This window comes from Aulonocara sp. 'chitande type north' Nkhata Bay, linkage group LG7 (assembly GCF_057382095.1).
Source record: "Aulonocara sp. 'chitande type north' Nkhata Bay isolate Kocher_YH1m ecotype deep benthic linkage group LG7, A_spYH_male_GT1.1, whole genome shotgun sequence".
NCBI lineage: Eukaryota > Metazoa > Chordata > Actinopteri > Cichliformes > Cichlidae > Aulonocara > Aulonocara sp. 'chitande type north' Nkhata Bay.
Window position 1 is genome coordinate 67,417,124 of NC_141350.1, and position 13,963 is coordinate 67,431,086.

At 40.6% G+C, this 13,963-nt stretch overlaps 1 protein-coding gene across 1 annotated transcript; it reads left to right on the top strand.

The window, feature by feature from the left end:
• Positions 1 to 4,656: 4,656 nt before the first annotated feature.
• Positions 4,657 to 5,857, top strand: LOC147326758 (uncharacterized). Its single transcript, XM_086297798.1, has 5 exons — positions 4,657 to 4,672; positions 4,779 to 4,860; positions 4,952 to 5,014; positions 5,108 to 5,170; positions 5,287 to 5,857. The coding sequence occupies exons 1-5, from the start codon at positions 4,657 to 4,659 to the stop codon at positions 5,825 to 5,827; spliced, it is 765 nt and encodes a 254-aa protein (XP_086153924.1). The 3' UTR covers positions 5,828 to 5,857.
• The last annotated feature ends 8,106 nt before the right edge of the window (positions 5,858 to 13,963 follow it).

The following is a 13,963-nucleotide window of genomic DNA, read 5'->3' on the forward strand; positions in this document are numbered from 1 at the left end:
GTGTCCTGTTTGAAGAAAACACTTGGTAGCCACTTGAATGAATGTAAATAAACACATTTACATGAGGACAACCTGATTTCAAGGAAATAAAAATGCTCAAATTTGAAAGCTTGTGAGTTATTTTGTTCATGTATCAGCTGTTTAGTAGTTTTATGACAAGATGGATGCTGTCATTATATTTAAGTATAGTGTTTGAGTTAAGGAGAATAAAAGAATATTTAACATTAATTGTACCAATGTTGTTGTGTACGAAGCACAAATTAATTTAAGTTTTAATTTATGAATTTTTGAGTACATGGTGTACTAGGTTGTAATTGCATAGAAATGTACGTTTAAGGATATAAAGAACTATATTTAATGAGTTACAGTGAAAAGAAGTGCTTGGAAATAGTAATATAAACAGAAATTTCAATTTTTCTATTAACGGAAAATATCAGTTAATGATACAGAAAAAAATATACTGTGAATAAACGGAATTTTCTGTTTTATAGCTGAAGGAAATGTCCGTAAATAGTACAGAGAGTATACTGTAAATCTACAGAATTTTCCGTTTTATCATTTACAGAAAGGTCCGTCAAACCTCCGTAAAAAAACAGAAAATGTACTGGCAGAAAATTACCAGGACATTTTCTGTTTTCTACGGAATATTTTTTTACAGTGTACACTTAGCTAGATTAATGCGATGGTGTTGTGTTTAGTATTATGCTTTGTTTGTTTTTTTGTCTTTTTTGCTTGTTTTCTATTCTTCTCTCAACAGGTGATCCAGGAGATTTTTATTTTTTTTCTCCCCCCCTTTCTCACTGTCCCTCCCCCCTTCTGTTTTTCCTTTCCTTCCTCTTTCTTTCTCCCTTTCCTATCCCTCACTCATGTCTGTCCCGTCTGTAACATCTGAAAATAAAATATAATAAATAATAAAAACAAAGATCGACCAAATGGACCAATACGGCAATGCCACGATGATCCATTTGGCAAAGTAAATCCATTGGGTATCCTTGTTGGTCTTCAGACAACAATTCTGATGGCTAAAGAACCAAATGGGACAGGCAGAAAAAAAAAAAAGAGAGAGAATGTCTCATGACAGTGACGTAAGCGAGTGCGACATTCGTGACAACAGCTGTGTGCAGATCAACAATGGATCATATATCGAGTGCAGAGAGTATGAGCGTGCAGCGTTTAAAGCGTGGAAGTACTGACCTTACTTTGAGTTTGATTCCATAAAAAGTGACAAAAACATTAGTGTCCGCTGTGCGTGGGAAGAAAACTTCTTTTTACAGCGAAAAAACCCCCTAAACTTGCGAGCAAGCACCGAGTAGCTACGACGTAATGGGAAACACAGAGAAACTCGCGGATTCTTCCACTGACCGCGGCACACCTGCACCAGGGTAAACCTCCGCCTACCCCACTCCTGCTTTACAGGTGAAAATAGAGCAACAGGACCGCTGAGTCTTTGACTTTATTTATTTTCTGCTGTGTTTTACTTGCATCTATTTGAAAGACTGAGTGTAAACACAAAAAAAAATTATTTTATGTGCTGGAATGTGCAGAAAATAGGTTTAAATGTTAAACTAATTTCTTCCAGTCAGAGAATGTTGCAGATAATTTTCAGGTTGTAAATCGTGTTTTTAAAAAGTAACTAAGTAACTAAGTAATTAATTACTTTTGAAAATAAATAATCAGTAAAGTAACGGGATTACTTTTTGGGGGAAGTAATCAGTAATTAGTTACTGATTACTTTTTTCAAGTAACTTGACCAACACTGCTGAGGACCAGATTACTTTAATTATTGTCTGATATATAAAACCTTATTTACACACAGAAACTTTCTGTTTACTGTGTCACCTTATTAGAAAGCTCAAATGTTTTGCAGCTCCATTCAGATGTTTGTGGTCGAATGTTGCTCGGTAATGGCTCTCGTTAAGTAAAGATAAGATAAGATAAGATAAGATAACTCTTTATTGTCATTGCACAGTCATACATAGTACAGTAGTACAATGAAATTGGAAAAACTGTCCTACGTCGTCACTACATATAACACAACACGACACGATATGACACATCACAACGTAACAAACAACACAACACAGTATATTAACTTAGTATAAAAAAGAAGAATAAGTGTATGTGTATTGCACACTGTTATTATTGCACATTAATTATTATTGCACCTTGTTATAAATATAAATATTATTGTTATCGTTTTAAACATTGTTACCTCCCCCTAAAAAGTCCAGGGAGGTATCCAGTCAGGTCAGCTATTTACATTGATCAGGGCTGTTGCCCTGTTGTAAAAGCTGTCCTTGAGTCTATTTGTTCGGGACCTCAGCAGCCTGAACCTCCTGCCAGACGGCAGCAGTAGTAATACGATGGCACCTATCCAAGATGGCGGCCAACTGAACGATGGCACCTATCCAAGATGGCGGCCAACCAAACCGGTTTGAGAACCGGTTTGACCGGTTTCGTGCGTGTGCGCATGCGCGTTCAGTAATTCGATGGCACTAGTCCAAGATGGCGGCCAGCCAAGCCGATTTGACCAGTTTCGTGTGTGTGTGTGCGCATGCGTGTTCAGGTGTTGAAATACCACAGGGTATCAGAGGGGTTATATGAGTTTATGTGTTTTTAACGGGGTTTTAATTTAATCAAACCATAGGGTTTTTAATTAAACTATTTTTTCACTTAGGTGTATCGCAACATTCAGTTATGCATGTGTTCTTAAAAGCAATTCTTTGTTTCTTGTTTCATTCTTGGCGGAGTGGAAGCTGTTTTGGTTCACAGTGCGCCTTAACAAAGAGGGTGTGCTCTAGTCAAAAGTGTTGGTAATAGTGTTTTAATCACACTAATTTTCTAAATCTGACAATGTCTCAGCTTGCAGTGAGGCATGCATTTTATTTTATAAATGGCACAAATGGGAATTTCTTCTGAATGGGTGATGTCAGCATGTTCACAAGCGTTTCATTTAATCAAACCCCTAGTTTTAATTTAACTAGTTTTTACACATCTACTGGGGTTTCTTTCCAGGGTTGATGCGATCATTTTATTTAAAAATCGGGATTTCGGAATGTTGAACTAAGAGTGAGACAAAGCCAGCCAGCTAGTTTTTAACACAGTAAATGTTACAAATAGCATTCAGTCCTTTAGAAAATAAATGCTATAAGCAGCCAGTATCGCTCTTTTCATCAGCCCTTTAGAAAATAAACGCTACAGTGATACTTCTAAAACCAGTCGCCCAGACCCGCTCCAACTTTTCAACAGCTGGCTAATTGTTTGAATTTGTTCAGGATTGTAAAAGCCCACTGCGGGTATCACTTAGTTGTTGAGAGTACCATGCGAACAAGGGCCCGACCTATTGTTTAAAGTGGCCAGTATTGGCTCTTTTTGTAATTCCTCGACAAGGTAAATGGGGCAGTTGGTACCAGTCGGGTGGTGACCCAGCCTATTGTCTGAAGTATCGGCTCCTTTGTAATTCCTTGAGAAGACAAAAGCCCTGTAGGGTCTCATTTAAATTGATTGGAGACATCTTGTTTCATTCTTGGCGGAGTGGAAGCTGTTTTGGTTCACAGTGCGCCTTAACAAAGAGGGTGTGCTCTAGTCAAAAGTGTTGGTAATAGTGTTTTAATCACACTAATTTTCTAAATCTGACAATGTCTCAGCTTGCGGTGAGGCATGCATTTTATTTTATAAACGGCACAAATGGGAATTTCTTCTGAATGGGTGATGTCAGCATGTTCACAAGCGTTTCATTTAATCAAACCCCTAGTTTTAATTTAACTAGTTTTTACACATCTACTGGGGTTTCTTTCCAGGGTTGATGCGATTATTTTATTTAAAAACGGATCAAACGGGCCATTTCTTCTGTAAGGGGTTTCATGGTTTCAGAGTAGTTTTTAACACAACAGATAGTCGCAAATAACATTCAGCCCTTTAGAAAATAAACGCTACAGTGATACTTCTAAAACACGCTGCACACAATGTCACCTTTTCCCCCAAAGCAGCCAGTATCGCTCTTTTCAAACTAATCGTCTTTTAAATACACTCATTTTGTGATTCTGGTGTCACACCATGCACCGATGCAAGCATTTTATTTATTTAAAAACGGATCAAACGGGCCATTTCTTCTGTAAGTGGTTTCATGGTTTCAGAGTAGTTTTTAACACAACAGATAGTCGCAAATAACATTCAGCCCTTTAGAAAATAAACGCTACAGTGATACTTCTAAAACCAGTCGCCCAGACCCGCTCCAACTTTTCAACAGCTGGCTAATTGTTTGAATTTGTTCAGGATTGTAAAAGCCCACCGCTGGGTATCACTTAGTTGTTGAGAGTACCATGCGAACAAGGGTCCAGCCTATTGTTTAAAGTGGCCAGTATTGGCTCTTTTTGTAATTCCTCGACAAGGTAAATGGGGGGCAGGTGATACCAGTCGGGTGGGGACCCCGCCTATTGTCTGAAGTATCGGCTCCTTTGTAATTCCTTGAGAAGACAAAAGCCCTGTAGGGCCTCATTTAAATTGATTGGAGACATACCTTTCTTTTTGGAAACACCCACCCTATATAAAAAACACGCTCAGAGCCCGATACCCTGAGCCATTTACGCCTCAAGATTCGCTGCAGAGCACACCATTTTCTTTGCGATCATCAACACTAACATCGTTCTTTATAACATGGACATCGTAAACGGTAAGTAAAACAAAACCTATTATTGGATTTTTAAAAAGTGTTATGTTAACATATTATAGGATATTCAAACTATCTTTTTTTCCTAAAACAAAAGCTTAATTTTTAGGAGTTCGGGAGAACGGCCCAGGACCCTTTTCTTTAGAAACGGGCGCTTTTACAGCTGGAACTAGTTCTCTAACAGGCACAAGGTGTGTACAGCATTACTGGATTTTTAAACGTATGTATGTTTTAAACTAGCGATTGTTTTAAATTATGTAATAACGTTTTTGTTTGTTCCAGGGTTAACAAACTGAGCAGGAAAACATTCAGACACCGCTACCACAGAGCCCTACCTTACATCAGGTGTGTATACAACGGGATGTATAGTTGTGTATTTTTTTTTAAAGGGGTTTAAACAATTACAAATGTTCTAAACTGACCGTTTTACACCTACAGAGCCACGCCAGAGAACCGGGTGTGTGGAGAAGCAGGACCATCCCGAATAACGCACACTACAAGGTAAGCATAGGCATATATAAATTAGATAAAAAGAGATAGAGAGGGAGACACGCTTATTCAGTTTGAAATGGGTACATGTATAATATGTTTTAACACATGTCTATCTATCTTCACAGACTGCAGAACAGCACCCCTCCTCATAATGATCAGGACACCATACGATTCCAGACGTTTTTGGAATGTTTAAGCAGTATCGACCTCCCAGAACAACAAAAACCTGGAGCTTTGTGCAACAGTGGAGAGTCAGAACCGATCTTCATCAGCGAACCTGCAACACCCCCGAGTGAGTGGCTACCACGCGATTTCTCTGATGTTTTTGAGTACAGCATGTCAGATTTTGATCTAGTTCATATACCCACCACCCCAGAATGTGTCAGAAATAGCGTTGATTCACACATAGATTTCGAAGAAGACGGCATAACAGACTCTCAAATATCAGCGGCGTATGATGCTTACATAAAGCTTCCAGACGCTCAGCCTGCTGAACAAAGTCATATAGCTTCAATAGCTTCAATAGCTGATAAATTATGTTTGATTGAAGCTAGACTCAATCAATACCACCAAGAAGCACAGGTACAAAGGCAACAGTTTACCAAACTCATAAACAAAGTGTGTAGTACATTAGACAACATCTGCAGCAAAATTTCAAGTCCCTGACTTTTAAAATCCAGACCATGGACCCTCCAAATAAATTATTTAAACATAATAACGGAACCTCCACTCCTGTTAGATGTTTTGACTTAGAGACTTTTATGCAGTGGGCTGAAGAAACAGATAAAAAATTAGACGATATTATAGCTAGACTTAATAGGGTGCCTGCATCAGCCTCATCCGATACACATCCTTGTCAGACTGTTCCTACGTCTGCTATTGCTGATGGGGCTATTGTTGCTAATAATAGTGATAGTACAGCTGGTGTTGCTCGGGCCGTTGCTGTTACTGATGCTAACCATATAGCTTGTGCTGCTGGTGATTTTGCGTCTGATGCACAATCTAGCCGGGTCACCTCTGCTGCAGCTACTGCAGTTGTTATTGAGCCCGTTGTGCAGTCTGGGTCCGGCAGCCGCTCTCAGTCACACATTAGAGAGATACCTAATTTTAATGCTCGCGAATTGCGTGAACGCCTTGATTTTAGGGGTATAAGTCTCGATCATCCAGAACAAGTGCCGGCGCGAGTGCGCGAGTGCTTAGCCAATGTGATAGACAGAGCTGTGGCGGGATCCCAACAGGGCAGTGTTCTAAACGTGGTCCTGCGTGGCCCCTCGCTGGCTTCAGATGTTCAGGCTGTTTTAAACGCTGATGATCGGTATGATCCGGAGCTGTTTCTCGATCAAATTGCACAAGTTATGCAGAGTAATGATGAATCTATCGGTGATGATGAATTAGAGTTTATTGTCACGGTAGCTCAGAACAGTAGTGGCGGGTCTCGCTTAAGACTGGCGCACATACCTTATGATGAGATTCTCTCAAAGAAAGGCAGACATTTATACACACCAAACAACACAAACAACAATTTGTGCTTCTCCCTATGCATAGCACATTCATTAAACTCATCATCCTCTGAGCATGAAAAACTTGCTACAGCTAAACAGATGCATGCTGAAGTAGGTCTATGCGACACACAGCAAGTATCATTCTCTGATGTCGGTAAATTTGAGAAGCACTTCAACATTAAGATTGTAATCTATTACCACACAGAAGGGCGTAAACGCCTGGAATGTTTTTACACACATGAAGAGCCAAACCCTAACACGTTGATGATGTATCTCCATAATCAACATTACCACCTGATTTTAAACCCGACCGCTTTTTTGGGGGGATCCTATGTGTGTAATTTCTGTTACAGTATATATAATACACCATTACAGCACAGCTGTAAACATAGATGTAACACATGTTACACACTCTGTCAACATCACAGGGGACCCACAGTGAAATGCAGCGACTGTAACCGCATCTGCAAATCACAACACTGTTACCAACAACACAAATTACCTGAATTAAAACACAACATGATCCCCTGTGATAATATGAAACATTGCATGCACTGTGGCACCACATATAGAGAATCCAAGAAATTGCCACACAAATGTGCGCAGCCTAGATGCGAGCACTGCCGCGAACCTAAATTAGCAGGAGACTCCGACCATCAGTGTTTCATACAGCCTGTTGAAAAACAGAAGCCTAACGATAAATACATTTTATATGATTTTGAGACGCGGTACCACAACGGTAAACACGAGGCTAACTTTGTGTGTGCGTCTGATCTGAAGGGCAATAAGTTCACATTTAATACATTAAAGTGTGTGGAGGCGTTTGTGCAGCATTACAGACGCCCAAGGTTTCGTGGGTACACTTTCATAGCACATAATGCATCTGGCTTTGATAACTACATACTCCTCGAGTACTTTGTCAGACAGAGCATAACACCTAGTGTCATAATGAGCGGCAGCCGTGTGATTTTAATGCATGACAGGGACTATGACCAGCGGTGGATTGATTCGTTCAGCTTTTTGCCCATGGGCCTTGCCAAAATACCCTCTGCTTTAGGTTTTCAAGACCTGCAGAAGGGCCATTTCCCACACAGGTTTAATACGAGGGATAATGAGCGTTATGTGGGCCCGTACCCAGACCCCTCCTTCTACGGCTATGAGCACATGTCTGAAAGCGATAAGGTGCGATTCATGGAATGGTACCAGGTTGCCTCACAGAATCCCTTTGATTTTCAGGCTGAACTCAGGCGTTACTGTGTTAACGATGTTGATGTCCTGCGTAAAGCATGCATCATTTATCGTGACACGCTACTGGGTTGTACTCAAGTTGATCCATTCATGTATACCACCCTGGCTGCATTTAGTATGGGTGTGTATAAAACGCTGTTTCTGCCTAGAGACGCGCTCGCTCTCACGTATGAAGGGGCATACGTTGAGCAGAACAAGACGTTTTCTAACGTCTCTATTGAATGGCTTCAATATGTGTCCCACACCACCAACAAAGTGGTAAAACATGCTCTCAGAGGAGGCGAACAGAGGGTTGGACCGTATTTTGTGGACGGTTTTGACCCCACAAGTAATACAGCTTATGAATTTGCAGGATGTTTTCACCACGGTTGTGTTAAATGCTACCCCGAGAGTGAAGTTAATCCTGTCAGCAAAGCATCCTATGGACTGCTGCATCGCATGTTTTGTGACAAAGTTGATGCACTGAGATCACAACACAGTGTGAGCGTAATAGTGATGTGGGAGTGTGAATGGGCTGCCTTGAAGCAGACAGACCCTGCAGTTGTGGCTTTCATGCATACGTACAGAAAGCCAGAACGCCTGAATCCCCGAGACGCCCTTTTTGGCGGTCGCACAAATGCTCTAAAGCTGTACCACAAGACTGCTTGTGATGAAAAAATATTTTACTACGACTTCACCAGTCTCTATCCCACAGTGCAGTCTAAAAAAGACTATCCTGTAGGACACCCTCAAGTCATTTACACCAACTTTGACAAGCTAGAAAATTATTTCGGGTTTGTTAAATGCACAGTGCTCCCACCTAAGGGTCTTTTTCACCCCGTCCTACCCTACAGATGCCATGGAAAACTGATGTTTCCACTCTGCAGCATGTGTGCTGAAGACCAGAACCAGCATACTGCATGCGGGCACAGTGACAGTGAGCGGGTGTTGAAAGGCACATGGGTCTCATTTGAGCTTGAAAAAGCTGTTGAGAAGGGATACAGGGTTCTTGCTGTTGATGAGGTGTGGCATTTCCCCAATAAGACCGACACATTGTTTAAAGACTATGTGAAAGCCTTCCTAAAACTCAAACAGGAGGCCTCGGGGTATCCTGAACATGTGAACACACCTGACGAACAGCAGAAGTACATAGACGAGTATTATGAGAAGGAGGGAATAATGCTAGACCCATCCAAGATTTGTGTAAATAAAGCTGTTCGTAACTGTAACAAGCTGTTGTTAAACTCGTTATGGGGTCGTTTCAGCATGAGGTCAAACATGGCATCATCTGAGCTCATTACAGACCCTTCCAGATTTAGCCAGCTAATGTTTAGCGACCAGTACGACGTGCGTCAGTTTTGTTTCATCTCTGACGACGTCGCAATGGTGCAGTGGCGCCACGCTGATGGTAGAGCTTCCCGTGTGAAGGACGTTAATGTCTTTGTCGGGGCCATGACCACTGCACACGCCAGACTCATGCTGTATGATTTGCTAGACAACTTGCAGCAGCGCGTGCTGTATTGTGACACGGACAGTGTCATTTTCACGGCACGCCCTGGCGAGTGGATGCCTCCTCTAGGTCCGTTTCTGGGGGATCTCACAAGTGAATTAGATTGTGGAGAGGATGGTGTGGAGTATTACATAGCGGAATTTGTTTCCGGTGGGCCAAAATGTTATGCGTATCACACATCGCTGGGCAAGACCCAGGTCAAATGTAAAGGCGTCACACTGAATGCATTAAACTCGAAAGTTGTCACCCACGACTCCTTGAAAGGTTTAGTCCGCAAGTTTGTAGCCAATCAGACATCAGACGCACACCTAGTTGCCGTGTCTGATAGCATCAGACGCGATAAAAAGAAGCTTCATTTGAAGAATGAAACCATTGTGAAAAAAGTTAAAGTTGTTTACAATAAGCGCCGTGTGCTCCCAGACTTCACAACCCTTCCTTATGGATTTTAAATTAGAACAGGGGTTTGACGCCCGGTTGCAGCATCCGTTCAGCATGGTGGTCAGCGGTCCCAGTAACTGTGGCAAGACTTTTTTTGTTAAAAACATAATTGAAAACTCTTCCAGGATTATATCATGCAGCATTGATAACATTGTGTATATATACTCATGCTGGCAGACACTATATGACCAGCTTCTTAAGATAAGAAACATAAACTTTGTTAACGGTATACCCGAATCTCTTGCTGATGACACCCTTCTGCCTGCAGAAAAGAACAATTTGTTAATTATAGACGATGTGATGAACGATGCAGCTAACAATTTAGAAGTACAAAATGTGTTCACAAAGTATGTGCATCATAGGAATTTGAGTTGTATATATCTAGTTCAGAATTTGTTTATTCAGGGAAAATCCAGTAGAACCATTTCCTTGAACACTAATTACCTAATATTGTTTAAAAATCCGAGAGATAAATATCAGGTTATGCTTTTAGCCAGGCAAATGTTTCCGGGTAATACTAAATATTTTATAGAAGCGTTTAATGATGCCACATCGACAACATACGGGTATCTTTTAATAGACTATAAAGCTAAGACCCCGGACTATTTAAGACTCAGAACAAATTTACTGTCAGACCGTCCGGTTGTTTACATTCCAAAACAAAAATCAGCAAAGAGGTGAGAGGATGTCATCACGCATGCGGAGGAATCTGTCTCTGTTGGAGATGATATACAGGGCTCCTCCTACTCTACGCAGAGTTATTATTAGTAATTCAAACTTAGATTTTATCAATGCATTGTGTGAGATAGCCTTTAATGTATTGCATGGTAACATTCCACTGACCAATCAGCAGTACAAACAGCTAAAAAAGAAAAAAACAATAATCAGACTGATTGCAGACAAAAAAATAAAATCTTTGAAAAAGAGAAAGACAATCAACCAATCTGGAGGGTTTTTACTGCCGTTATTAGGGGCTGCAATCCCTTTCATAACCAGTCTGATAGCAAACAGGTGAAAATGGAACATGTGCAAAAGATGTTTTTGGTACCCCAACACCAGTTGGACTTAATAAAGCAACAGCAGCAGCAGCAGCAAACAGGCACCATCAGACAACAGTCTCAGAACGAGTTGGACAAGGAGATGTTACAAGTGTTACAAGATTCTGACATAGATGTGTATGAGAAGGCTAAAAAATACAGCGATGTTCTCCAAAGATACCTCACCCTTGTGAGACAAGGTGCCCGTGAAAAGAATGTACTGTCTTTATCATTACCTGAACAATTTAACAGGGATGTGCAACCCCAGTCGGCGGACACATTGCCTGTTCATGGTGATGCCGGGGTGCGGGATCTTGTTGCGGAGAATGTTTTAACACACATACCTAAAAGGAGTAGGAGGAATGCAGAACTTATTCTATCAGCGGTGAACCGTTCGCCACACTTGATCTCTTACAATGACAAAGGCGAAATTGTTGTTGATAAACAAACCATCCCTGGTTCACACATTTATGATCTAATTAAAGCCGTCACAACCACACACACACCTTCTGAGGGTTTGAGACCTATCGGTTGGACAGAGTTTTTAAAAGCTTTCTCAGATTTAAACATACCGTTATCAGCCATATCTAACACAGGCATACGTAAGACCGTCGCCTTGTATAAAACCGATCACACACTGTCTGAAGACCGTGGTTTTTTAAAACACACACCAAAAAAGAACACCCCCGGTGGACCGCTGCGACATAGTACACTAAAAAAAATAAAGAATAAAAAAAACAAAATAAAGGGGGGTCCTGTAGAGTGGTTGGATTTTTGAATTCAGGTTTTTTTTCTTATTGCAGAAATTGTTTTTCTGCTAAAAATATTTGCTGTTTGGTGTTTTTCTACTGTTGTGTTTTTTTTCACTTATTGCTGCTAAATTGTTTTGTTTTATTTTCTTTTATTACTGTTAAATATTTTATGTCTTTTATTACTGGTTAATGTTTGATTTCTTTTATGTTTAAACAAAGTATGTTATGAATCTATATATATATATACGAGATTTGATAATAAATACCATTGACTCGATTAAATCATGCTCTCATGTTGTTTTTATTATTATTCTCATTAGTACATATCAGTATCCACATTGCACACACACATAATCACTGCATACAGCAACAGGTTGTATGTTGTTGACAAATCGACACACCATAGCATCATTACAAATTAAATCAGACCCATACATGTTAAGCAGGCGGGCATAAGATACACCATTTTGCATATGATATAAAAAAAATACACAATGTTGACCGCATGTGATGGAGAAGTCGTTCTGCACTTGTTTTCCTGAATATAAAACAGTGGAGCCGTTTTTTAGAAGAAACATCTTTATTGCTGGGGGAAAACTGTCTAACGAGTGACCAAAACTATCAAAAAAATAACCGCGTCTGTCTCTCGAAATATAAACAGCAAGCCAATGTTCCCCTGGCATCGTAGAAGGGTGGGTGTTTACAATACACATAGCAGGGAGTCTTTGAAGCCGTTCAGTGGTTAGTTGATCATAGGCTAACACGCCTAGGAAATGTGTGTTTTTATTGATAATGCCGCCGACCACGGCTGATAGTTCTATAGTGTTCATGACCGTTTTTGTCTCAATAGTAGTCCAAGAGCACCTGTCTCATGTTAGATATTTCAATGACTGAATCAAATACAGAATAACACAAGAGGTTCACTGTACGGGGTAGTGGATTTCTGAAACGGGTTTCCAATCTCACGTTCCCAGTTTTAATTAACGACACATTCCCTGAATGTCCTTCGTCAGCTTCCAGATTGAAACAGAATAAAGTGTAGCCGTTACCAAAGTCGTCACGTGTTATGGCCAACGATCTGTCCTTTAAATGTCTCCCTGTGGTTTGTATCAGCTGGTAAAATTCTCTGATATAGTGTTTTCTCTGGAAATTTGGCTGGAATGGTTTAGCAGGATAAGCCTGACTATCAGCATATAAAGACATAAATTCTATATCGCAGTTTTCAAAATGAAATGGATTACGCTGGTAGGAGCCTGTGTATGCTTCATTGTCTATGAATGCAATGATGACAAATTTAGGTATCCTACCCATAAATAAATGGTCATTTGTTGATATTCTAGCCCCTGCAGGTATGGAGAAGGTCTTTAAAGATACTCTGTCTACCGTGTATTTTGCGTTTGCATGGTGCAATGCCTTGCTGTGTGCAAGTCTGACGCTAGGTGATACACTAACTTTCTTGACAAAGAGACTGGCTGAGACAATTTTAACTCTGTATGCATTGGCATCCGCTGTCATGAGAGCAAATTCGTCTTTAGAGCGCACAAATTTCAGCGACAGGTCGATTCCATTAAGTAACAGTTTTTCTTGAAAAAACAGGTCTGCATGTACTGGTGCAATCAATTCAACAATACTACTATTTGCTGTGTAGCCACCTCTGGTCATCAGACCCTGGTTCTCTCCTTCTATAGATGTGTCATTCATGTGTGATGCTGTATCCTTACAGAATAACCCGGTGCTGAACTGTGTGTCTAAAGTGTCCTTATTATAATTGATAAGACATTCTATCACACCTCTGTATGGATATGTATTGGATGATTGACTAATGAGCCGGTCTCCCAAATTAATATCGACTTGACTAAATATGCTGCATCCAGGATAATTAATAAATCCTACATTAGCGTCCCTAGCCAGGTTTGAGCCATCAGCGTTTGTGATTCTCACCCGTGTGTAGATATATGAGTCATTTAGATCCAGGTAATCTTCACCCGACGATGAGATGTAAAACTCGATCGGCCCTCCATCAGTGATTGCAGATACAGGTGGGATTTCAATAAATGTACTTTTCTCAATGCTAGTCTGTGTGTATGGGACAGTAAAAAGATCGAGCTCTGTTTTTACACATTCTCCAGAATGACTGTGTAACAGTGCCATTTAGAATATGTCAAGCGCTGCAGTTTTTGAACGAGTGGTTCTGGGTCTCTTCACTCTGCGTGACGGTGTCCGTTTGGTGGCTCTCCTGCTAGGTTTTGTGGTTTTACGCTTTTTAGACAACGGCTGCCCTGGGGGTGGGGTCTTAGATGGTTTGGGCGTATACACATACAAGCCGTTACCGTCCT